At 62.4% G+C, this 26168-nt stretch overlaps 1 protein-coding gene and 1 long non-coding RNA gene across 2 annotated transcripts; one reads left to right on the top strand and one right to left on the bottom strand.

The window, feature by feature from the left end:
* Window positions 1-25538, bottom strand: LOC141938946 (voltage-dependent L-type calcium channel subunit alpha-1F-like). The gene is given in 48 exon segments (XM_074857977.1): window positions 1-83; window positions 177-277; window positions 380-482; window positions 570-666; window positions 777-904; window positions 1855-2014; window positions 2881-2972; window positions 3075-3140; window positions 3253-3381; window positions 3472-3492; window positions 3678-3761; window positions 3874-3984; window positions 4077-4235; window positions 5232-5433; window positions 6120-6266; window positions 7825-7877; window positions 7980-8087; window positions 9201-9288; window positions 10414-10520; window positions 10626-10685; window positions 11175-11304; window positions 12416-12548; window positions 12624-12675; window positions 12770-12793; window positions 12795-12825; window positions 13612-13693; window positions 13960-14080; window positions 15399-15606; window positions 16765-16990; window positions 17114-17274; window positions 17506-17532; window positions 18091-18178; window positions 18279-18362; window positions 18446-18606; window positions 18678-18781; window positions 19999-20195; window positions 22859-22895; window positions 22898-23013; window positions 23103-23169; window positions 23172-23247; window positions 23337-23476; window positions 23931-24036; window positions 24112-24182; window positions 24184-24225; window positions 24227-24268; window positions 24271-24359; window positions 24995-25054; window positions 25476-25538. Coding segments are annotated over 48 exon segments (4785 nt in total). The 5' UTR covers window positions 25528-25538; the 3' UTR covers window positions 1-41.
* LOC141938947 (uncharacterized) lies at window positions 16876-18761 on the top strand. The gene is made up of 2 exons (XR_012627440.1): window positions 16876-16985; window positions 18555-18761. It is a non-coding gene; the product is annotated as an uncharacterized LOC141938947 (long non-coding RNA).
* Window positions 25539-26168: the final 630 nt, after the last annotated feature.

Genomic DNA, 26168 nt, shown 5'->3' with positions numbered 1-26168 from the left:
CCGCTCCTTCCGCCGGCGGAACTTGCGGAAATAATCCTGGATCAGGAAAGTGGCGTAAAACTTGCCCACGGTGACCTCCTCCTCTAAAAGGTTGGGGGGGGCAGTTCAGGGGGGGCGTAGACCCCCCAAAAGGGGTTTTTTTATTATTTTTTTAGGGGGGGGGGGGGCCCACTCACCCTCGGGGGGGGAATCACTTCATCCAACAACTTGGGCTTCGTCCTCTTCCAAATCTTCTTGACCACGGCGCGCAGCTCCTTGTTGGCCACGTCCAAGTTCCCTGAGGGAATTGAGTTCGTTTAATTTTTAATTAATTTTGGGGGTCACCCCCCCCCCCCCCCCCCCAAAAAAAAAAAAAAAAAAATAATAATAATCCCCCAACCTTCCGTCTTAATTTTGAGGGAGGTGCGGACCAAGGCGAAGAGGGTGGCGTTGAAGGTCACGGTCCCGTCCGAGTTGAGGGGCATGTTCATGGCCACCAAGCGCTGGGGGGGGGTAAAAAAATGGGAAATTTGGCTAAAAAAGGCCCCCCCCCAAAAAAAAAAAAAAGCATTAACCCCGCCCCGGCTGACCTTACAGGCGACGCGGTGGGGGCAAAGCTTCCCGAAACCCAACGGGGGTTGGATGCGCCGCAACAGCGTCACCACGTCCAGGTGTTTGATGCGACCCCTGGAGGGGGGGTGGGGGGGTCACGGGGGGGGGGGGTGTGTGTGTCCCCCCCATATCTCCAGGGGGTCTCCCAGTTCTTGGGGGGGGGGGCGGGGGGGACACACACGGACCTGGCAGCGGGGTCGTACTCGGACCAGACGCGTTTGAACTCGTCCAGGTGGTGGGGGCCCAGGATGGACCAGTCGCGCGTCAGGTAGTCGAAGTTGTCCATGATCACGGCCACGAAGAGGTTGATGATCTGGGGGGGGGAAGAGGCTATGGGGTGCTGTGGGGCAGGGCCGCTGCTATGGGGTGATTTGCTATAGGGCAGGGGCTGTTGCTGTGGGGTGAGACTGGTGCTGTGGGGTAGAGGGTGTTGCTATAGGGCAGGGCTGTTGCTATGGGGTGAGACTTGCTATGGGGCAGAGGTTGTTGCTATAGGGCAGGGCTGTTGCTATAGGGCATGGCTGGTGCTATGGGGCAGAGGTTGTTGCTACAGGGCATGGCTGGTGCTATGGGGCAGAGGTTGTTGCTATAGGGCATGGCTGGTGCTATGGGGCAGAGGTTGTTGCTATAGGGCATGGCTGGTGCTATGGGGCAGAGGGTGTTGCTATAGGGCAGGGCCTGTTGCTATGGGGTGAGACTGTTGCTGTGGGGCAGAAGCTGTTGCTATAAGGCATGGGTGTTGCTATAGGGCAGAAGCTGTTCCTATGGGGCAGAGACTATCACTATAGGGCAAGAGCTTTGCTATGGGGCAGAGGTTGTTGCTATAGGGCAGGGCTGTTGCTACAGGGCATGGCTGGTGCTATGGGGCAGAGGTTGTTGCTATAGGGCATGGCTGGTGCTATGGGGCAGAGGGTGTTGCTATAGGGCATGGCTGGTGCTATGGGGCAGAGGGTGTTGCTATAGGGCAGGGCCTGTTGCTATGGGGTGAGACTGTTGCTGTGGGGCAGAAGCTGTTGCTATAAGGCATGGGTGTTGCTATAGGGCAGAAGCTGTTCCTATGGGGCAGAGACTATCACTATAGGGCAAGAGCTTTGCTATGGGGCAGAGACTGTCGCTATAGGGCAAGAGTCTTGCTATGGGGCAGAGACTCGTTGTTACTAGGGGCCGAGCCGTGTTTTGGGTGCCCAGGGTGGGCTGTGCCGCCGTGGGGCAGGGGCGCCGTGGGGCTGTGCCGCCGTGGGGCTGTGCCGCCGTGGGGCTCACCAGGAAGGCGCAGAGCATGAAGAAGCTGATGAAGTAGGCGATGGCGAAGTTGCTGCCGCAGGTGAACTCCTCGCCGGGGCCCGCGTCCGACTCCGGGTCGCAGCGTTTGCCGGGCAGGCTGGCCAGCATGATCTCCTGCCAGGCCTCCCCCGTGGCGCACCTGCGCCCCACACGCCCAGCGCTGCCCTATAGAGCCCCCACGGACCCTATAGAGCCCCCCTGGACCCTATAGAACCCCCCCGGACCCTATAGAACCCCCCCTAGACCCTATAGATCACCTCTGGACCCTATAGAGCACTTCTGGACACTATAGAGCTCCTCCAGACCCTATAAAGCCCCTCCGGACCCTATAGAGCACTTCTGGACCCTATAGAGTCCCCCCAGACCCTATAGAGCCCCCACAGAGCTCACCCCCCCCACCCAGCATGATCTCCTGCCAGGCCTCCCCCATGGCACACCTGTGCCCCACACGCCCAGCGCTGCCCTATAGAGCCCCTATGGACTCCATAGAGCCCCTCCGGACCCTATAGAACCTCTCCAGGCCTTATAGAGCACTTCTGGATGCTATAGAGCCCCTGTGGACCCTATGAAGCCCATCTGGGCCCTATAGAACCCTCCAGACCCTGTAGAATCCTCCAGACCCTATAGCACCCTCCGGACCCTATAGAGCCCCTATAGGGTCCCCAGATCCTACAGAACCCCTATAGCATCCCCCCAGACCTTGTAGCACCTTTATAGTGTCCCCCCAGATCCTATAGAACCCCTACAGGGTCCCCCCAGACCCTCTAGAGCTCCTATAGGGTCCCCCCAGTCCCTAAAGAGCCCCTATGGGGCCCCCCAACCCCTATAGAACCCCTTTAGGATCCCTGCTGATCCTATAAGAGCCCCCCCAGACCCTGTAAAGCCCCTATAGGGTCCCCCCCCAGACCCTCTAGCCCCCCTCTTAGGGTCCCCCCAGACCCTAGAGAGCCCCTATAGGGTCCCCCCAAACCCTATAGACCCCCTATAAGGTGTCCCCCCCCCCACCTGAAGAGCAGCAGCACGGCCTGGGGGAAGGTCTGGAAGTTGTTGTTGCGGTTGATCTGGGTCCCGTCCTGCAGCGCCACCTTCCCAAAAGTCTTTGCGGGGGCGGGGGACAGGGACAAGGGGGGGGGGGACACACGACACGTCAAAGAGGGGGGGGGGCTGGGGGGTACCCCCCTCATCCTCCTCATCCTCACCTGCATCCCGATGACGGCGTAGATGAAGAAGATCATGGCGATGAGGAGAGCGACGTAGGGCAGGGCCTGTGGGGCGGGCGGGTGACATCAGAGTGACGTCAGGGTGACATCAGGGTGACAACAATTTTTATTTTTTTTTTTTGTCCCCTTCACCCCCTTTTATGTCACCGTCACCCACCTGGAAGGATTTGACGAAGGTCCAGAGCAACGTGCGGATGCCCTCGCCCTTGGAGAGCAGCTTCACCAACCGCATCACCCGGAAGAGGCGGAAAAAGGTGATGGAGATGCGGGAACTGTCCTCCGAGCTCTGCGGGGGGGTGGATTTTTTTGGGGGGGGGGGGGTGAGGGGGCACCCCAAAACTCCTGTGTGTCCCCCCCCCCCCCTTTCCCCTCGTACCTCACCAACGTGCCCCCCGTTCTGTCACACGCAGCCGCGATGGAGGTGGATGGACACACACAGATGGACGTGAGGACCACGGACGCGGTGACGGGGAGAGACCCAGGTAGCCGGGACCCCCCCCCCCCCCCCCCCCCCCCCAAACCAAAAAAAAAACCCCAAAACACCCCAAAAAGAGGCGGGGGGGAGGGGGGAACATGACTCACGTTGACCTCGGTGACGGCGATATCCACCACGCTCCCCACCACGATGAGGGCGTCGAAGGTGTTCCAGGCGTCGGCGAAATAGTGCTGGGGGTGGGGGGGGTGTGTGTGTGTGGGGGGGGGGTTACCCCTGACACCCCCTTTTTTTGAGGTGGGTGACCCCCCACCCCCCCACCCCACCCCGGTCCCGTGACCCTACGCGGGGTTTGAAGGCGATGAGCTTGAGCACCATCTCGATGGTGAAGAGCCCCGTGAAGACCATGTTGAGTAGATCCATCACGTAGTTGAAGGGTTTCGATTGCTCGTAGTGCTTGAAAAAAGGAGTTAAAAAAAGGAGGAAAAGGGTAAAAAAACTCCCGGGGGGTGGGGGGGGGGGTCCCCAAGTGTTCCCCAAAACCCCACCTGCACGGCCAAAGCGATGGTGTTGAGGAGGATGAGGATGAACATGATGTACTCGAAGGCGGTGGAGTTGACCATGGCCCAGACGCGGTACTGGCTGCGGTTCTTGGGGATGTAACGCCGCAAGGGTTGGGCCTTCAGGGCGTACTCCACGCACTGCCGCTGCCGGGGGGGGGGTGACACCCGCGGGGTGACAAAGTGACACCGCGGTGGCCACGGGTTGAGGGGGGAAGGGGGTGCGGGGGGCAGCAGCCGCGCGGACGAGGCGGCTGGGGGCACCGCGTGGGGCGGGGCGGGGTGGGGGGATACGACCCCCGCACGGGCGGCCGGGGTGACAAAGTGACACTGTGGTGGCCTCGGGTATCTGGTTGGGGGGGACACAATACTTGTACAGGTGGCCAGGGTGACAGTGTGACGCCGTGGTGGCATGTGGGTGGGGGGACACAACCGCACAGGCAGCTGGGGTGACAAAGTGACACCGTGGTGGCATGTGGGTGGGGGGACACAACACCCACACAGGCAGCTGGGGTGACAAAGTGACACCGTGGTGGCACGTGGGTGGGGGGACACAACACCCGCACAGCCGGCTGTCACCACCACACGCTGTGAAGGGGTGACAAAGTGACACCGCAGTGGCCTCGAGACACCTGCCTGAGGGTTGACAACACCCCCCCACCCCCCCAACCAGCCGTTACCGCCACACAGCACTGCAGAAGGGTGACAAAGTGACACCGTGGTGGCCTCAGACACCTGGTTGGGGAGGTGACACAACACCCCACAGCCAACTGTCACCACCACGCCAACCGGGTGACACCGCGGTGGCCTCAGACACCTGGTTGGGGGGTGACACAACACCCCACAGCCAACTGTCACCACCACACACACCGCGCCAGCTGGGTGACACCTGGTTGGGGGGTGACACAACACCCCACAGCCAACTGTCACCACCACGCACACCACACCAGCCGGGTGACACCGTGGTGGCCTCAGACACCTGGTTGGGGAGGTGACACAACACCCCACAGCCAACTGTCACCACCACGCACACCACGCCAACCGGGTGACACCGCGGTGGCCTCAGACACCTGGGTGGGGAGGGAAGGGGACACGACACACAACCCCGCGCCAGGCGGGTGACACCGCGGTGGCCTCAGACACCTGGTTCTTGTCCAGCTCGCAGTTGCGGTACTCGCTCTCGCCCTGCGCCCGGAAGGTGATGATGACGAAGCCGACGAAGATGTTCATCATGAAGAAGGCGATGACGATGATGTAGACGATGAAGAAGATGGAGATCTCCACCCGGTAGTTGTAGATGGGCCCCTGGTCCTCGGCGTTGGCGTCAATCGCTTTGTACAACAGCCTGACGGGGTGGGGGGGACACGGCACCCGCGTGGGCGGTTGTCAGCGCCGCGGCGGGGTGACAAAGTGACACCGCGGTGGCCTCGGGTGGCTGGGGAGGGGGGGACAACACCCACCCGCACAGGCGGCCGGGGTGACAAAGTGACACCGTGGTGGCACGTGGGTGGGGGGACACGACACCCGCACAGGTGGCCTGGGTGACAATGTGACACCTCCACAGGTGGCCGAGGTGACAACATGACACCACAGTGGCACGTGGGTGGGGGGACACAACACCCACACAGGCAGCTGGGGTGACAAAGTGACACTACAGTGGCCTCAGACACGTGGGTTGGGGGACACAACACCCGCACAGGTGGCCGAGGTGACAACATGACACTGTGGTGGCACGTGGGTGGGGGGACATGACACCCATACAGGTGGCCGGGGTGACAATGTGACACCGCGGTGACACATGGGTGGGGGGACATGACACCCGCACAGGCAGCTGGGTGACAAAGTGACACCGCGGTGGCCTCATACATATGGGTTGGGGGTCACAACACCCGCACAGGTGGCCGGGGTGACAATGTGACACCGCGATGACACGTGGCTGGGGGGACACGACACCCACACAGGTGGCTGTCACCACCACGCCAGCATGACGGGGGGACACAGGGGACCCCCGGGGTGGGGGTGACGACTCACGCGGGCCACCCCTCGAAGGTGGAGACGGTGAAGAGCGCCATCATCCCCGCCAGCACGTTGTCGAAGTTGAAGTCGCTGTTGTGCCACAGGCGCTCGCGCACGGCCGGGTGGGACACGTCCCCGTCCTTGTACACCAGGAAGGTGCCCCTGCGCGGGGGGAGGGGGTGGGTGGGGGCACCCACACCTGGAGTTTGGGGGGGGGGGGGTGGGGGGGTGACACCCCGACAGCGCGGGGCCGGGGGAGCCGCCGGCGCTCGCGCACCGGGTGTGCTCACGCTAAGCCTAAGCTCAGGCTACGCTCGTGCTCAGCCTGCACTCACAACCTGCACTCGCACTCACACTCAAGGTACACTCACACTCGGCCTGCACTCACTCAAGCTACGCTGTCACTTAGCCTGCAGTCACAATCCACACTCACACTCAGCCTGCACTCACGCTAAGCCTAAGCTCACTCAAGCTACACTCACACTCGGCCTGCACTCACACTCGAGGTACACTCACACTAAGCCTACACTCGCTCAGGCTACACACTCACTGAGCCTGCGCTCACAAGCTACACTCACACTCAAGGTACACTCACACGCTACACTCACACTCAGCCTGCACTCACACTCAAGGTACACACATACAAGGTACACTCACACTCAGCCTGCACTCACACTCAAGGTACACACATACAAGGTACACTCACACTCAGCCTGCACTCACACTCCAGGTGTGCTCACACTCACACTCAGCCTACAGTCGCTCAAGCTACACACTCACTCAGCCTGCGCTCACAAGCTACACTCAAGGTACACTCACACGCTACACTCACACTCAGCCTGCACTCACACTCAAGGTACGCTCATACAAGGTACACTCACACTCAGCCTGCACTCACACTCCACACTCACACTCAAGATACACTCACACTCAAGCTACACTCTCACTCAGCCTGCACTCACACCCAAGGTACACTCACACTAAGCCCACACTCACTCAAGCTACACTCACACTCACCCTGCATTCACAATCTACACTCGCACTCATCCTACACTCACACTAAGCCTAAACTCACTCAAGCTACACTCTCACTCAGCTGACACTCACAATCTACACTCACACTCAGCCTACACTCACACTCAAGCTACACTCTCACTTAGCCTGCACTCACAATCCACTCACACTCAGCCTGCACTCACACCCAAGGTACACTCACACTAAGCCTACACTCACTCAAGCTACACTCACAATCTACACCTACACTCAAGGCACACTCACAATCTACACTCACACTCATGCTACACTCACACTCACCCTAAACTCACTCAAGCTACGCTCTCACTCAGCTGACACAATCTACACACTCACACTCAGCCTACACTCACATCTGCCCTCACACTCAAGCTACACACACGCTCAATCTACACTCAGCCTGCACTCATACTCAAGCCTACACTCGCAATCAAGCTACACTCACACTCAGCCCACACTCCCACTCCACCTCCAACCTGCACTCCCCCCCCCCCCGCCCTCGCTCACCCTCAGCCCACACTCACACTCACTCTCAGGGAGCACCAGGGCAGTGGGGGGGGGGGTGTCGGTTTGGGGGTGCAGGGGGGGTGCGGGGGGGTCAGTTTGGGGGGGCGGGGGGACAGTTTGGGGGTGCGGGGGGGTCAGTTTGGGGGTGCGGGGGGGTCAGTTTGGGGGTTCAGGGACCCACTTGCACTCGCCGGGGGTGTGTTTGGCCTCGTCGGTGCAACTGTAGAACTTGCCCTGAGGAAACGGGGGGGGCTCAGGGGGGACCCCGGCCCCTCAGGGGGGTTTTGGGGACCCCCCCCGGGGTTGGGGGTGTCCGCGGGGGTGTCGCCCCCCCACCTTGAAGAGCTGCACCCCGATGCAGGCGAACATGAACTGCAGCAGCGTGGTGACGATCATGATGTTGCCGATGGTGCGAATGGCCACGAAGACGCATTGAACCACGTGCTGGGGGGGGGGGGGGACAGGCGGACGTCAGCAACACCCCGACACGGGGACACCTGGACACGGGGACACCCTGACACGGGGACACCCGGACATGGGGACACCCGGACACGGGGACACCCGGACACGGGGACACCTGGACACAGGGACACCCTGACACGGGGACACCCGGACACGGGGACACCCCGACACGGGGACACCCGGACACAGGGACACCCCGACACAGGGACACCCTGACACGGGGACACCCCGACACGGGGACACCCCGACACGGGGACACTCTAACACAGGGACACCCGGACACAGGGACACCCCGACACAGGGACACCCTGACACAGGGACACCCCGACACAGGGACACCCTGACACGGGGACACTCTAACACGGGGACACCCCGACACAGGGACACCCTGACACGGGGACACTCTAACACGGGGACACCCCGACACAGGGACACCCCGACACGGGGACACCCCGACACGGGGACACCCGGACATGGGGACACCCGGACATGGGGACACTCTAACACAGGGACACCCGGACACGGGGACACCCGGACACGGGGACACCCCGACACAGGGACACCCTGACACGGGGACACCCGGACATGGGGACACCCGGACATGGGGACACCCTGACACGGGGACACCCGGACACGGGGACACCCTGACATGGGGACACCCGGACATGGGGACACCCTGACACGGGGACACCCGGACACGGGGACACCCCGACACGGGGACACCCGGACACGGGGACACCCGGACATGGGGACACCCGGACACGGGGACACCCCGACACGGGGACACCTGGACATGGGGACACTCAGACACAGGGACACCTGGACAAAGGGACACTCAGACACGGGGACACTGGTATGTTGGGGACACCCAGACACGGGGACACCGGTATGTTGGGGACACCCGGACACGGGGACACCCCTGACACCCTCCTGTCAGGGACACGGTGCCACCACTGTCACCCATGTGCGGTGTCACCCCAGCGACACCCCACACAGGGGCCCCGGTGCCTCCCAGTCCCACCAGTACAGCCTACAGGCATTTGCTGGGTGTCTCCTGTCCCTCCCAGTGCCTCCCAGTTCCTCCCAGTGGCGCACCTTGAGGCCTTTGGCGCGGTTGATGGCTCGCAGGGGTCGCAGCACCCGCAGCACCCGCAGGATCTTCACCACCGAGATGGCGCTGGAGCTGCCGCGGGACACCAGTGCTCCCAGTTAACTCCCAGTAACGCTCCCAGTGTCTCCCACTACTCCCAGTGGTGTTCCTTGTACCCTCCCAGTCCAACTAGTAGCTTTCCCAGTGCCCCCAGTTGCTTCCCAGTGCCCCCAGTTGCACTCCCAGTGCCCTCAAAGACATTCCCAGTGCTCCCAGCAACAATCCCACTGCCCTTCAAGTCACTCCCAGTGCCCCCAGTGGAGCTCCCAGTGCCTCCTAGTAACCTCAAGGCACTTCCAGTGCCCCTGATGGTGCTCCCAGTGCCCCCAGTTGTGATCCCAGTGCCTCCCAGTGCCCCCAAAGGCACTCCCTGTACCTCCCAGTACCCCCACTGGAGCTCCTAGTGCCCCCAAAGGCACTCCCAGTACCTCCCAGTGCCCCCACTGGAGCTCCTAGTGCCTCCCAGTGCCCCCAAAGGCACTCCCAGTACCTCCCAGTACCCCCACTGGAGCTCCTAGTGCCTCCCAGTGCCCCCAAAGACACTCCCAGTGCCCCCACTGGAGCTCCCAGTGCCTCCCAGTGCCCCCACTGGAGCTCCCAGTGCCCCCAAAGGCACTCCCAGTACCTCCCAGTGCCCCCACTGGAGCTCCTAGTGCCTCCCAGTGTCCCCAAAGGCACTCCCAGTACCTCCCAGCACCCCCACTGGAGCTCCTAGTGCCTCCCAGTGCCCTCAAAGACACTCCCAGTACCTCCCAGTGCCCCCACTGGAGCTCCTCGTGCCTCCCAGTGCCCCCAAAGACACTCCCAGTACCTCCCAGTGCCCCCACTGGAGCTCCCAGTGCCCCCAAAGACACTCCCAGTACCTCCCAGTGCCCCCACTGGAGCTCCCAGTGCCTCCCAGCGCCCCCAAAGACACTCCCAGTACCTCCCAGTGCCTCCCAGTGCCCCCAAAGACACTCCCAGTACCTCCCAGTACCCCCACTGGAGCTCCTAGTGCCTCCCAGTGCCCCCAAAGGCACTCACAGTACCTCCCAGTACCCCCACTGGAGCTCCCAGTGCCCTCAAAGGCACTCCCAGAACCTCCCAGTGCCCCCAAAGGCACTCCCAGTGCCTCCCAGTGCCCCCCAGTTGCACTCCCAGTTCTCCCCCAGTGCTCACTGGATGCCGAAGGAGATGAGGGAGACGCCGACCACCAGCAGGTCGAGGAGGTTGAACCAGTTGCGGCAGAAGGAGCCTTTGTGCAGGAAGGCGCCGAACGCCGTCATCTGGGGGAGGCCGTGAACCCCGACTTCGGGGATCCCCCCCCCCCTAAAAAAAACACCCTGGGGACCCCCCCAAAACCTGAGGGGGACCCCCCCACCCCCCCGTACCTTGAGCAGGATCTCCACGGTGAAGATGGAGGTGAAGGCGTAGTCGAAGTAACCCAGGATCTGGGGGGGAAACGGGGTGACCCCGACACCCCCCCAGGGCCCCCCAAAACCCACCCCGGGCCTCACAAACCCCCCCCCCGGACCCCCCCAAAACACCCCAAACCCCCCCCAGGACACCCCAACCCCCCCCCCCCCCAGGACACCCCAAAATCCCCCCGGACCCCCAACCGCCCCCCAGGGCACCCCAACCCCCCCCAGGACACCACAAAAGCCCCCAGGGACCCCCAAACCCCCCCCAAGGACACCCCAAATGGCCCCCAGGGACCCCCAACCCCCCCCCCCAAGGACACCCCAAATCCCCCCCAGGGACCCCCAAACCCCCCCCAGGGACCCCCAGCTCTTCCCAGTCCCCCCCCACTTCCCCATCACCGGGCGAGCGGATCCCAAGTGTCCCACGTGGTTATGGTGTAAATAAACTCCTCTCCCCCACCCCCCCGCCATCCCCGTCCCAGTTTGTCCCAGTTTCTCCCAGTTTGCCCAGTAGCCCACGTGGTTGCGGGGCGAGTGGGCGCGGACGGGGTCCTCGGCGGCCAGCGAGACGCTGCTGAGGATGATGAAGACGAGGATGAGGTTGGTGAAGACGTGGTGGTGGATGAGGGCGTGGCACCGCACCCGCAGCCTGCGCCGAGCACCAGTGCTCCCAGTTAACTCCCAGTAGCTCCCCCCACCAGTTTACTGGGCGCCCCCTTCCCCCCAGCGCTCCCAGGTCCCCCCTGCAGGGGGATCCCCCTATTCCAGTTAAGCCCAGTTCCTCCCAGTTTCCCCCTCAAGTGTCCCCCAGTCCCCACCGTGTGCCACATCGTGCTCCCAGCCCCAGTCCTCCCAGTATCCCCAGTTTGTGTCCCCAGTCCCCCCATGTCCCTTGTATCCCCACTCCCAGTCCTCCCAGTGTTCCCAGTTTGTTCCCAGTCTCCATCCCCCAATGTTCCTATTGTCCACAGTCCCAGTCCTCCCAGTATCCCCAGTTCGTGTCCCCCGTCCCCTGTATCCCCAGTCCAGTTCTCCCAGTGCCCCCAGTTTGTCCCCAGTCCCTTGTATCCCCCATCCACACCTCCCAGTGCTCCCAGTTTGCATCCCCAGTCCCCCAGCGTCTTCAGCGTCCCCCTCCCAGTCCTCCCAGTGCTCCCAGTTTGTCCCCAGTCCCTTGTATCCCCCATCCACACCTCCCAGTGCTCCCAGTTTGCATCCCCAGTGCCCCAGCGTCCTCAGCATCCCCCGCCCAGTCCTCCCAGTGCTCCCAGTTTGTCCCCAGTCCCTTGTATCCCCCATCCACACCTCCCAGTGCTCCCAGTTTGTCCCCAGTCCCTTGTATCCCCCATCCACACCTCCCAGTGCTCCCAGTTTGTCCCCAGTCCCTTGTATCCCCCATCCACACCTCCCAGTGCTCCCAGTTTGTCCCCAGTCCCTTGTATCCCCCATCCACACCTCCCAGTGCTCCCAGTTTGTCCCCAGTCCCTTGTATCCCCCATTCAAACCTCCCAGTGCTCCCAGTTTGTCCCCAGTCCCTTGTATGCCCCATCCACACCTCCCAGTGCTCCCAGTTTGCATCCCCAGTCCCCCAGCATCCTCAGCGCCCCCCGTCCAGTCCTCCCAGTGCTCCCAGTTTGTCCCCAGCCCCTTGTATCCCCCCTCCACCCCTTCCAATATCCCCAGTTCTGGTTCCCAGTCCCCCCATATCCCTTGTATCCCCCCTCCCAGTCCTCCCAGTGCTCCCAGTGTCCCCCTCTCACGGGTTGGTGCTGCCCAGCAGGAAGAAGGCGCTGCCCTCGGGGATCGGCGCCACTTTGGTTTTGGGGGGCTCCTCCGGGGGCTCCAGTCGGGGCCCCCCCAGACTGTCCCGCTCCCCCCCGGCTTCCTCGTCACCTACAGGGCACAGGGGCTGTCACTGAGCCTCCCCCCAACCCCCTGACCCCCCGCCAGGGGGAGGGTGACACTCACCTTCCTCGCTCCCTTCCTCCTCCTCCTCCTCCTCCGCCTGCTCCCCCTCGACCTGGGAGTGGAAAAAGTTGGGGGGGGGGTAAAAGGGCACAATTTGGGGGGGGGGGAACCCCCAAACACACACACACACACCCCCCCATAGTCACCTTCACGCTCACGTCCTGGCCTCCCCGCGGCCGCTTCTGCCTCCCCGGCCTTGTCCCTGGAGGGGGGGGGGGAAAGGGGGGGGCTCAGCCAGGGGAGCGCCCCCAAAAAGGGACCCAGGGGTCTGGGGGCCCCCCAAAAGGGACCCAGCCCCCCCAAAAAGGGACCCAGGTGTCTGGGGGCACCCCAAAAGGGACCCAGCCCCCCCCAAAAGGGACCCAGGTGTCTGGGGGCTCCCCAAAAGGGACCCAGGTGTCTGGGGGCCCCCCAAAAGGGACCCAACCCCCCCAAAAGGGACCCAGGTGTCTGGGGGCCCCCCAAAAGGGACCCAGCCCCCCCCAAAAGGGACCCACGTGTCCGGGGGCTCCCCAAAAGGGACCCAACACCCCCAAAAGGGACCCAGGTGTCTGGGGGCCCCCCAAAAGGGACCCAGCCCCCCCCAAAAGGGACCCACGTGTCCGGGGGCTCCCCAAAAGGGACCCAACACCCCCAAAAGGGACCCAGGTGTGTGGGGGCCCCCAAAAGGGACCCAACACCCCCAAAAGGGACCCAGGTGTCTGGGGGCTCCCCAAAAGGGACCCAACCCCCCCAAAAGGGACCCACGTGTCTGGGGGCTCCCCAAAAGGGACCCAACCCCCCCCCAAATGGACTCAGGCATTTGGGTGCCCCCCCAAAACCCCCAAAAGGGACCCAGCCCCCCCCAAAAGGGACCCAGGTGTCTGGAGGCCCCCCAAAAGGGACCCAGCCCCCCCCCAAAGTGACTCAGGCATTTGGGGGCCCCCTCCCAACCCCCCCAAAAGGGACCCCAGCCCCCCCCCAAACCCCCCCGTCCCCCTCCACTCACTTTTTTCCAGCCTTCGAGTTGATGTTGTCGGCGTCGGCCAAGTTGTCGACCGCGATGGCCAGGAAGACGTTGAGGAGAATGTCTGCGGGGAGGAAAGGGTTAACCAGCCCTCCCAGTAGCCTCCCAGTAGCCTCCCAGTAGCCTCCCAGTAGCCTCCCAGTCCCCTTCTTTCGGGGTTCGCTCCTGCTCCCAGTCCCAATCTCTCCTTCTCGCTCCCCAACCCCAGCGTCTCCCCCTTCCCAGTTCCCCCCCTCCCAGTTCCCTGACTCCCCCCTCTCCCAGTCCGTCCCAGTTCCCTGGCTCCCCCCTCTCCCAGTCTGTCCCAGTTCCCCCCCCACTTTTCCTCACAGTTCCCGCAGATGAAGAGGATGACGAAGTAAACGCAAACGAGCATCCCGGGGAAAACGGGGCCCCCGTAGGCCATGATCCCGTCGTACATCACCGCGTTCCAGTCCTCCCCCGTCAGGATCTGGGGGGTGTTGGGGGGGGACGACACCCCCAAAACACCAGTGTCACCCCAAAACCTCAGCGCCTGTGGTCCCCCGCCCCCCCCAGTCTCCACCAGTGCTCCCAGTATGTCTCCCGGTCACCCATCACCCCCGGAGCGACAACTATAGGAGGGTGAAGGAAGGAGGTTGGTTTTTTTTGGGGGGGGATTCATAGGTTTTGGGGTGTCCTATGGGTTTTGGGGTCCCCCGGGGGTTTCAGGGTCTCCCACAGGTTTTGGGATCCCCCATGGGTTTTGGGGTCACCCCATGGATTTTGGGGTCACCCCATGGGTTTCTGGGTCTCCCCCATATTTTGAGGTCCCCCAGGGATTTTGGGGTCCCCCCCTGTTTTAGATTCCCCAATAGATTTCGGGGTCCCCCACAGGTTTTGGTGTCCCCTAGGGATTTTGGGGTCCCCCAAGGATTTTGGGGTCCCCCCCCGGTTTCAGATTCCCCAATAGATTTCGGGGTCCCCCACAGGTTTTGGTGTCCCCTAGGGATTTTGGGGTCCCCCATAGGTTTCTGGGTCTCCCCCAGATTTTGGGGTCCCCCCCCAGATTTTGGGGTCCCTCATGGGTTTCTGGGTCTCCCCCATATTTTGGGGTCCCCCAGGGATTTTGGGGTCCCCCCCAGGTTTCAGATTACCCAATAGATTTTGGGGTCCCCCACAGGTTTTGGTGTCCCCTAGGGATTTTGGGGTCCCCCATGGGTTTCTGGGTCTCCCCCAGATTTTGGGGTCCCCCCCAGGTTTCAGTTTCCCCAATAGATTTTGGAGTCCCCAATAGATTTTGGGGTCCCCCCCAGGTTTCAGATTCCCCAATAGATTTTGGGGTCCCCCACAGGTTTTGGGGTCCCTCATGAGTTTCAGGGTCTCCCCCAGATTTTGGCGTTCCCCAGGGATTTTGGGGTCCCCCACAAAGGTTTCAAGGTTCCCCAGGGATTTTGGGGTCCCCCCAGGGATTTTGGGGTCTCTTACAGATTTCGGGGTCCCCCCCAAGGCTTCCAGTTTTCCCCACAAATTTTGGGCTTCCCCAGCGATTTTAGGGGTCCGCTATGGGTTTTAGGGTCCCCCGATGCATTTCAGATTTTGGGGTGTGTGTCCCCCTAGATTTCGGGGTGTCCCCCCCCCCAGATTTCAGCCTCCCCCCCCCTCTTTCACTCTGCGTTTTGGAAACTCCCATGAATTTGGCGCTTCCCCCGCGCCCAGATTTTGGGGGGGGGGGGGGTCCTGTGTCCCTCCACAGCCCCCCCCCACCCCCCCAAAATTTTTGGGGTGCCCCCCCGCAGGTTTTGGGGTACCTGGAAGACGGTGAGCAGCGCCTGGGGGAAGGTATCGAAGGTGCTGCGCTTGGTTTGGGTCTCGTCAAAGCTGAAGCGGCCCCCGAACAGCTGCATCCCCAGGAGGGCGAAGATGATGATGAAGAGGAAGAGGAGGAGGAGGAGGGACGCGATCGACTTCATCGAGTTCAACAAGGAGCCCACCAGGTTGCTCAGCGACGCCCAGTGCCTATGGGATACTGGGTTGACTGGGAGGGGACTGGGAGAGGGGAGCTGGGGCGCTGCGGTGGGGCCACACCCTGCGCTGGTGGCCCTGCACCCCCACCGTGTCCCTGCGCCCTGTCACGGTGTCCCTACGCCCCAGCGGGGTGTCCCTACACCCTCCCGTGTCCCTACGCCCTGTCACGGTGTCCCTACACCCTGTCACAGTGTCCCTACACCCTCCCGTGTCCCTACACCCTGTCACAGTGTCCCTACACCCTCCCGTGTTCCTACACCCTGTCACGGTGTCCCTACACCCCACCAGTGTCCCTACACCCTGCGCTGGTGTCCCTACACCCCGTCGCGGTGTCCCCACACCCTCCCACATCCCTACACCCTGTCACAGTGTCCCTACACCCTGTCACACCGTCCCTACGCCCTCCCACATCCCTACACCCCATCACAATGTCCCTACACCCCGCCGTGGTCTCCCTACACCCTGTCACACTCTCCCTACACCCTGTCACACTGTCCCTACACCCTCCCAGGTCCCTACACCCCCTCGCAGTGTCCCTACACCCTGTCACAGTGTCCCCACACCCTCCCACATCCCTACACCCCATCACCATGTCCCTACACCCCGCCACGGTCTCCCTACACCCTGTCACACTCTCCCTACACCCTGTCACACTGTCCCTACACCCCATCGCGGTGTCCCCACACCCTCCCACATCCCTAAACCCCATCACAGTCTCCCTACACCTTGTCACACTGTCCCTACACCCCCTCACAGTGTCCCTACACCCTGTCACACTGTCCCTACACCCTCCCACATCCCTACACCCCATCACAGTGTCCCTACACCCCATCGTGGTGTCCCCACACCCTCCCACATCCCTACACCCCATCACCGTGTCCCTACACCCCGCCACGGTCTCCCTACACCCTGTCACACTCTCCCTACACCCCATCGCGGTGTCCCCACATTCTCCCATGTCCCTACACCCCATCACGGTCTCCCTACACCTTGTCACACTGTCCCTACACCCCCTCACAGTGTCCCTACACCCTGTCACACTGTCCCTACACCCTCCCACATCCCTACACCCCATCACCGTGTCCCTACACCCCGCCGCGGTCTCCCTACACTCTGTCACAGTGTCCCTACACCCCCCCACCTCGTCACCTGGTGACTTTAAAGACGCGGAGGAGGCGGACGCAGCGCAGGACGGAGATGCCCAGGGGCTCCATGGCCCCTCGCTCCACCAGCGCCGTTTCCAACACGCCGCCGCACACCACGAAACAGTCGAAACGGTTGAAAAAACTGGCAAAGTAACAGGCGGGCCCCAGGGCGTAGAGTTTCAACACCATCTCGGCGGCGAAGAGCGACAGCAGCGCCTTGTTGGCGTAAGCTTTTACAACGCAGGGGGTGAGGGCGCGGGGGGGGACACACGGAACACCCCGAGTTTAATCAAGAAGATTTGGGGGTGTCGGAGGGGGTGTTGGGGGGCGGGGGGGGGGGTGGGCGGTTGTACCTTGCGTCTGGGTGAGCCACGGGGGTTGCCCGTGGTGCTCGGAGGCGATGGTGAGGGTGTTGAGGAACACCAGGAGTAAAACGGTCCAGTAGAAGGAGACGGATTTTACCGCCCCGCGGCACCGGCGGCGCCACAGGCGGTTCAGGCGGCGCAAGCGGCGGCTGGGGGGGGCGGGATTTGGGGGTACAGGGGGGTGGGAGGGGTGTTGGAGGGGACAGGCGGACATCGGGGGTTATTTTGGGGACAGAAAGGGGGGGTTTGGGGTTACAGAGAGCGTCCCCCGTCAGGTGGGAGGTGTCAGAGAAGAGAATTTGGTGGGGGGGGGGGGGGGGGCTACACTGTGCCCCCCACTTTTTTCCCACAGCCTCCCCCCAAATTTTCTCCCCACTCACCAGAATTTCGTCTTTGTAATTTTACCCCTGAGGAGGGAAAAAGCGCAGAGTTACCCCCAAATTTTTGGGGGGGTGCCATGGGAAATAGGCCCTGTGGGGGGGTTTGGGGTACCCGGGGGGGGGGGTCATAGGGGTGCTGGGAGCAGTTTTGGGGTGCTGGGGGGGTGATTAGAGGGGGTGTTGGGGTGCCTGGGGGGGTCATAGGGTGCTGGGGGAAGTTTTGGGGTGCTGGGGGGGTGATTAGAGGGGGTGTTGGGGTGCCTGGGGGGGTCATAGGGTGCTGGGGGAAGTTTTGGGGTGCTGGGGGGGTGATTAGAGAGGGTGTTGGTGTACCTGGAGGGGTCATAGGGTGCTGGGGTGACTTTTGGGGGGCTTAGAGGGTCCCTGGGGTTACAGGGGGGGGAAGCTGGGGTACCCAGGGGGGTCATAAGGTGCTGGGGTGACTTTTGGGGGGCTTAGAGGGTCCTTGAGGGTTATGGGGGGAGTCCCAGGTGACCTTGAGGTGCTGTAGAGGTTGGTTTTGGGGTCCCCGGAGGTATCGAGGGGCTGGGGGGAAGGGGGGGGGCCCCCCATTTTGGCGCTCACAGGCAGCGGTCGCAGGCGGTCGGATGTGCCTCCTCCTCCCCCACCGTTTCGGTGTTGACCGACGTCGTCTCGCTGCCGGGAAGGCTGGCTGAAAAAAAAAGGGGGGGGGGGGGTTAAAGGGGGACCCCAAGTTTGGGGGGGGGCCCAGGGAGCCCCGATAACGTCGGGGGGCGGGGGGGGGTCGTTACTGTGGGTGTCGGTGGAGTGACTGGCGTGTCGGAGCCACTTCAGCCGCGGTTTCCTCTTGCCCATCAAATCCTCAGCGGTCAAACCTGGGGGGTAAGAGTTGGGGGGTGGGTTTGGGGTGTTAAAAATTTTACGGGGACCCCCCCCCCAAAAAAAAAACAGCTCTTACGGTGTTTTTCGTGCTCCCCTTCGTCCTCATCACCCTCCAAGTCCTCGGCCTGGGTGATCCAGTCCATGTAGCCCCGTAAATCCTCCTCCAGCTGCTGCTTCTCCCTCAGCTTCTGGAAGTCGCCGCGGGCCTTCGCCTTCTCCCGCTCTTTGGAAAACTCCCTGGGGTGGGGGGGGACACATGTTAAGAACACGCTAAGAACACGCTAAGAACACGCTAACGATGGCCTTACCCGCTGAGCACCCCCAGCACCAAATTGAGGACGAAGAAGGAGCCGAAGATGACGAGGCTGACGAAGTAAATCCAGGGTAACTCGTGGCCCATCGCGTCCTGCATCTGGTTAAAAAAAAAAAAAAAAAAAAAAAAAGGGGGGGGGAGGTTTTGGGGTGACTCTTAAATTTGGGGGGGTGGGGGGACCCCAAAGCCACCCTTCAGCGATGAGGGGGGGATGCACGACGCTCGGGCGGCGGTTGGCGGAGTCATGAGAAGTTTGGGAGGATTTTAGGGGTTTTTAGGAGATTTTGGGGTGGGGGGAAGGATTTTGGGGTGCTCAGGAAGGATTTGGGGGGGCAAGTTTTGGGGTGATGTTTATTTGGGGGTGGGGGGGACCCCAAATCCACCTCTCAGCGACACGTGGGGGGACACACGACGCTCGGGTGCCGGTTGGTGGAGTCGGGAGGATTTTGGGGTGATTTTTAAGGAATTTTGGGGGGCTTGGGGAAGGGGGAAAGGATTTTGGGGTGCTCAGGGAAGAGAAGGAGCAGATTTTGGGGTCACACTGTTAAACTGGGGGGGGGTTGGGGGGAAGGGGGGACCCCAAATCCACCCCCTCAGCGACGTGTGGGGTGATAAGCGCCACACTTGGGTGCTGGTTGGTGGAATTAGAACAATTTTTGGGGGGATTTTAGGGGATTTTGGGGGGCTCAGGAAGAGGGGGGGAAGATTTTGGGGTCACACTGTTAAATTGGGGGGGTTTGGGGGGAAGGGGGGACCCCAAATCCACCCCTCAGCGACATGTGGGCGGCGGTTGGCGGAGTCGGGAGGATTTTGGGTTGATTTTTAAGGCATTTTAAGAGGGGGGGGGAGGTTTTTGGGGTGCTCAGGAAGGATTTGGGGGGGCAGATTTTAGGATGACACTTAAATGGGGGGGAGGGGGGACCCCAAATCCACCCCTCAGCGACACATGGGGGGGACACACGACGTTCGGGCACTGGTTGGTGGATTTGGAAGCATTTCGGGGGGATTTTAGGAGATTTTTGGAGGCTTGGAGAAGAGAGGAGGGATTTTGGGGTGCTCAAGAAAGGGAGGGGGGCAGATTTTAGGGTCACACTGTTAAATTGGGGGGGTTTGGGGGGGGGAGTGAGGACTTAAATCCACCCCTCAGCAACATGTTGGTCCAGTCAGGAGGATTTTTGGGGGATTTATGAAGGATTTTATGAGCGGGAAGGATTTGACGAGCGGGAAGGATTTTGGGGTGCTGAGGAAAAATGGGGGGGGGGGGGGGGGGGGGCGTGGCTTTTTTTTGTTGTTTTTTTGGGGAGGGGGGTGCTCACCCAGTAAAGGACGTCGGTCCAGCCCTCCATGGTGATGCACTGGAAGACGGTGAGCATGGCGAAGAAGAAGTTGTCGAAGTTGGTGATGCCGCCGTTGGGCCCTTCCCAGCGGCCCCGGCACTCGGTGTTGTTCTGCAGGCAGGCGCGGCCGTGGCCCGAGAAGGCGCAAGGGGAGGGGTCGTCCTCCGATTCCAGGTCTGGGGGGGGTAGGGGGGGGGCAGCAGCACCCCCAAAATAGTGATTAAAAGGAGGGTTATATCCTTAAAAGCGTGGGGGAGGGGGTAGGTGCGCCCCTAAAATGGAGGGTTGGGAGCTTGTCCGACATGTTGGGGCTGGGGAGGGGGGGAAAGGAGCTGGGGTGCAGGGGGGGGGGGGGTTTAAGGGTGTGGGGGAGTCCAAGAGACTTTGGGGGGTGTCATTGGGGGGGTTTCAAGGTTTGGGGGGGCTCCTGGGGGGTGTCAGAGGGTTTGGGGGTGTCCAAACACTTTTAGAGGGTGTCACGGGGCAGCTCTAAGAGGTTTGGGGGGTGCTGGGGCGTGTCAGAGGGTTTGGGGGGTCTAAGTGCCTTTGGGGGGGGGGCTCAGGGAGTTTAGGGGCCTTAGGGGGGTGTCAGAGGGTTTGGGGGGGCCCAAGTGCCTTTGGGGGTGTCACTGGGGAGGTTTCAGGGTTTGGGGGGACCCTGGGGGGGTGTCAGAGGGTTTGGGGGGGCCCAAGTGCCTTTGGGGGGTGTCACTAGGGGTGTCTTGGGGTTTGGGGGGGTCCAAGTGCCTTTGTGGGGGGGGCTCAGGGAGTTTAGGGGCCTTGGGGGGGTGTCAGAGGGTTTGGGGGGGGCCCAAGTGCCTTTGGGGGTGTCACTGGGGAGGGTTTCAGGGTTTTGGGGGACCCTGGGGGGGTGTCAGAGGGTTTTGGGGGGGGCCCAAGTGCCTTTGTGGGGGGGGTCTCAGGACATTTAGGGACCTTTGGGGGGGTGTCACAGGGTTTTGGGGGGGCCCAAGTGCCTTTGGGGGTGTCACTGGGGAGGGTTTCAGGTTTGGGGGGACCCTGGGGGGGTGTCAGAGGGTTTTGGGGGGGGCCCAAGTGCCTTTGTGGGGGGGTCTCAGGACATTTAGGGACCTTTGGGGGGGTGTCAGAGGGTTTAGGGGGGCCCAAGTGCCTTTGGGGGTGTCACTGGGGGAGGGTTTCAGGTTTTGGGGGACCCTGGGGGGGTGTCAGAGGGTTTTGGGGGGGGCCCAAGTGCCTTTGTGGGGGGGTCTCAGGACATTTAGGGACCTTTGGGGGGGTGTCAGAGGGTTTAGGGGGGCCCAAGTGCCTTTGGGGGTGTCACTGGGGAGGGTTTCAGGGTTTTGGGGGACCCTGGGGGGGTGTCAGAGGGTTTTGGGGGGGGGCCCAAGTGCCTTTGTGGGGGGGTCTCAGGACATTTAGGGACCTTTGGGGGGGGTGTCAGAGGGTTTGGGGGGGTCTAAGTGCCTTTGGGGGTGTCACTGGGGGGGGTTTCAGGGTTTTGGGGGACCCTGAGGGGGTGTCAGAGGGTTTTGGGGGGGCCCAAGTGCCTTTGTGGGGGGGTCTCAGGACATTTAGGGACCTTTGGGGGGGTGTCAGAGGGTTTAGGGGGGCCCAAGTGCCTTTGGGGGGTGTCACTGGGGAGGGTTTCAGGGTTTTGGGGGACCCTGGGGGGGTGTCAGAGGGTTTTGGGGGGGGCCCAAGTGCCTTTGTGGGGGGGTCTCAGGGAGTTTAGGGGCCTTGGGGGGGTGTCAGAGGGTTTGGGGGGGTCTAAGTGCCTTTGGGGGTGTCTCTGGGGGGGGTTTCAGGGTTTGGGGGGACCCTGGGGGGGTGTCAGAGGGTTTGGGGGGGCCCAAGTGCCTTTGGGGGGGTGTCACTAGGGGTGTCTTGGGGTTTGGGGGGGTCCAAGTGCCTTTGTGGGGGGGGCTCAGGGAGTTTAGGGGCCCTTGGGGGGTGTCAGAGGGTTTGGGGGGGTTCTAAGTGCCTTTGGGGGTGTCTCTGGGGGGGGTTTCAGGGTTTGGGGGACCCTGGGGGGGTGTCAGAGGGTTTGGGGGGGGGCCCAAGTGCCTTTGTGGGGGGGTCTCAGGGCGTTTAGGGACCTTTGGGGGGGTGTCAGAGGGTTTAGGGGGGGCCCAAGTGCCTTTGGGGGTGTCACTGGGGAGGGTTTCAGGGTTTTGGGGACCCTGGGGGGGTGTCAGAGGGTTTTGGGGGGGGCCCAAGTGCCTTTGTGGGGGGGTCTCAGGGCGTTTAGGGACCTTTGGGGGGGTGTCAGAGGGTTTAGGGGGGCCCAAGTGCCTTTGGGGGTGTCACTGGGGAGGGTTTCAGGGTTTTGGGGGACCCTGGGGGGGTGTCAGAGGGTTTTGGGGGGGGCCCAAGTGCCTTTGTGGGGGGGTCTCAGGACATTTAGGGACCTTTGGGGGGGTGTCAGAGGGTTTGGGGGGGGTCTAAGTGCCTTTGGGGGTGTCACTGGGGGGGGTTCAGGGTTTTGGGGGACCCTGAGGGGGTGTCAGAGGGTTTTGGGGGGGCCCCAAGTGCCTTTGTGGGGGGGGTCTCAGGACATTTAGGGACCTTTGGGGGGGTGTCAGAGGGTTTGGGGGGGGTCTAAGTGCCTTTGGGGGTGTCACTGGGGGGGGTTTCAGGGTTTTGGGGGACCCTGAGGGGGTGTCAGAGGGTTTTGGGGGGGCCCAAGTGCCTTTGTGGGGGGGGTCTCAGGACATTTAGGGACCTTTGGGGGGGTGTCAGAGGGTTTGGGAGGGCCCAAGCGCCTTGTGGCAGGGGGTGTGTGTATCACTGGGGGGGGGGTGGGGTGGTGTCCTCAGGATTTTGGGGGGGTGGGGTGGGGGGTGCCCCCAATTTTTACCAGATCCGACGAAGAAGCAGGTTTTGTGCATGCGGCCGAGATGAAGAGCTCGAGGCCGATGATGGCGTAAATGATGATGACGAAGAGGACGAGCAGCGCGATGTGCAGCAGCGGCACCATCGCCTTCATGATGGAGTTGAGCACGATGTGAAGGCCTGGGGCGGGGGGGGGAAGGAAATTTAGGGGGGCGTGCCCCCCCCCCCAAAAAAATACAAATGGGGGTTTTTTGTTCCCCAAAACTCACTGGGGACGCCCGAGACGAGGCGGAGGGGCCGGAGGACGCGGAAGGCGCGCAGGGCTTTGACGTCGAAGGGCCGCCCGGTTTGCCGCTCATGTGATGGGCTTCGCCCGGTTTGTGCGAGGCCTGTTCCAAAATCACGCTAAAAAGCCTGAAAAAAAAAATATGATATTTTATTTTTTTTTTAGAAAATATTTTTTACGTTTTTCCTGGGGGTTTTTCTTGTCGCTTTCGCTTCACCCCACGATGACGATGACGAAGTCGAGGAGGTTCCAGCCGTTGCGGATGTAGGCGCTGGGGTGTAGGACCAGCCCGTAAGCGATGATTTTGAGGAAAGTCTCCACGGTGAAGATGATGAGGAAGACGTATTCCACCTGCTCCTGGAGGAAGAAAAAAAAAAAAAGAAAGGGGGGGGGGGGGCCCCCCAGAATCCAGATCATACCCAGCACCCCCCTTTTTCCTAAGGGACCCCCCCCCCGCTTCTTCCCAGCGTCTCCCCGGGAGCGGTTAAGCCGGGCTTAGCGCTGGGTAAGAGGCTTAAGCCAACAGAATGTGTGTGACGCAGCGGGGCGCCCCCCCCCCCCCCGTTAAATTCACATTCTGGGAGGGGGGGGGACACACCCCAGTTTTAAGGCGTCCCCCCCCCACATTCCTGCGGCACCCGAAGCGGCTTCGTTATCTCTTTAACGAGTTAAACCAGCGCTTGACTGGGACCAGTTGAGGGCACTGGGTGCGGTGAATGGAAAATGGCGGCGCAGAGAATGGCGGGGGGGGGGACACCAACCCACTTTTTTTTTTTTTTTTTTAATTTTTTTAAAGGGGGGGGGTCCTCACCAGGTTGTGGTTGGCGGCGTTGGAGTCGTCCTCGGGGAAGGGGATGTAGACCCCCAGGGCGACGCAGTTGGCGAAGATGGTGGCGAGGATGAGGATGTCGAAGGGCCTGGGGTGAAGGTGAGTGTGAGGGGGGGGGGGGGGGGTGTCTTCACCAGCCCCCCCCCAAAAACCCCCAACTCACTTCCACTCGACGATGCTGATGGCGGCTCGACGGACGGGGTTGTTGAGACGGAGGCAGAAAAGGGCTCGGGGGGGAGCGATGGACCCCCCCGGAACCTTGAGCTTTGTGTTTGGGGGTGGGGGGGACGTCGGTGGCGTTGGCCCGGGGGGGGTCCCTCCGCCCGCTGCACCCCCGGGGGTTTTCACCTACCGGCCACCCCAGGGGTTGGCCCATGGCATCGGGGTAGGACGGCAGCCCTTTGGGGGGGCCTGGGGGGGGGGGATAATGATGCTTAAGGACCCCCCCCAAAATCTCCTGGATTGCCCCCAGATCATCACGGACACCTCCCCGCCCCCCCCAAATCTCCTGGACCCCCCCTCAACCCTCCAACCCCTGGTCACACAGGGACCAACCTTGAACACCCCCATCCGCAGCCCCTTGGGGAGGTGGGGGGGCATGGGGGGGACATGACGCTTAAGGACCCCCCCAAAATCTTCTGGATCCCCCCCCAAATCTCCTGGACCCCCCAAACCGTCACAGCCCCCTCCCCAAATCTCCTGGACACCCCCCCCACCAACCCTTCAACCCCTGGTCACACAGGACCAGACCTGAACACCCCCATCTGCAGCTCCTTGGGGGGGGCCGGGGGGGGGGGACATGACACTCATGGACCCCCCCAAAATCTCCTGGATCCCCCCGAAATCTCCTGGACAACCCCCCACCCCCCAACCTTCAACCCCTGGATCAGCCCTGAACACACAGACCAGCCCCCCCCCCCCCGCCACCCCCTACTCTTGGGCACCCCATATCCCCTTGGGGACCCCCCCTTGAACCCCAATTTCTTCCCCAGGACCCCCAAATCCCCTCCAAGACACCCCCCCCCCCCCCCCCAGCCCAGACTCACCCTCTCCATTCTCCTCCGACTCCGACATGGCGATGGGTGTCCGGGGAGGTCCGGGGGTACCTGTTGGGGGGGTCGGGGGGGGGGTATTTTTGGGGTGTCTGGCAGGGTTGGGGGTACCTATGGGGTCTGGGGGCGGAGGGTTGGATGTTTTGAGGGACTTTCAGGGTGATTTGGGGTTTGAGAGCATTTAGGGGATATTTAGGGGGGATTGGGGAGGGGTGGAGGGGGTTGGGGGATGTTTAGGGGGGTTGGGGGTATATTTAAGGGGGTTTGGGGGGTATTTTGGGGGGGTCCGTGGGCTCTGCCGTCCCCACGGCTCGTCACCGCCGGAGATTAAAGGGCTTAACGAAGGAGCCGGGGAGGGCAGCGCTGCCCACGTGCCGGGGCACACGCGCGTGCGAGGGGAGCAAGGGCACGACCGCGGGGATGGGGACACCGCGCGTGTGGGGACACGGAGGCCCACGCTGCCGCCGTTTCTTACCTTCGCCCCCCGCGGGTGCCATTCCCCCAACAGGCGCCATTTCCCCCCTCATCCACCCCTCACGGCCGCCATTTCCCCCTTTCACCACCTTCACGGGCTCCATTTCCCCCCTCACAAGCACCATTTTCCCGCTCAGCCGCCCCTCAGGCCCCACAGGCGCCATTTTGCCCCCCTCAACCACCCCTTATAAGCACCATTTTTCCCTTCACCACCCCTCATAGGTGCCATTTCCCCCCTCACAGCCACCATTTCCCCCCTCAGCTCCCCTCACGGCCGCCATTTCCCCCTCAGCTCCCCTCACGGCCGCCATTTCCCCCCTCAGCTCCCCTCACGGCCGCCATTTCCCCCTCAGCTCCCCTCATGGCCGCCATTTCCCCCTCAGCTCCCCTCATGGCCGCCATTTCCCCCTCAGCTCCCCTCACGGCCGCCATTTCCCCCCTCAGCTCCCCTCACGGCCGCCATTTCCCCCCTCAGCTCCCCTCACGGCCGCCATTTCCCCCTCAGCTCCCCTCACGGCCGCCATTTCCCCCCTCAGCTCCCCTCACGGCCACCATTTCCCCCTTCACTACGCTCATGGGCTCCATTTCCCCCTCACAGCCGCCATTTCTCCCCTCAAACCCTCCCCCCAAGCACCATTTCCCCCTTCACCCCCCTCTCGCTCCCTTCCCGCCATTTCCCCCCTCAGTTTCCCGC

This window comes from Strix uralensis, unplaced genomic scaffold (genome assembly GCF_047716275.1).
Source record: "Strix uralensis isolate ZFMK-TIS-50842 unplaced genomic scaffold, bStrUra1 scaffold_459, whole genome shotgun sequence".
NCBI classification, from domain to species: domain Eukaryota; kingdom Metazoa; phylum Chordata; class Aves; order Strigiformes; family Strigidae; genus Strix; species Strix uralensis.
Note: the sequence above shows the minus strand (reverse complement) of the source record. Positions and strands in the feature narration are given on the sequence as shown.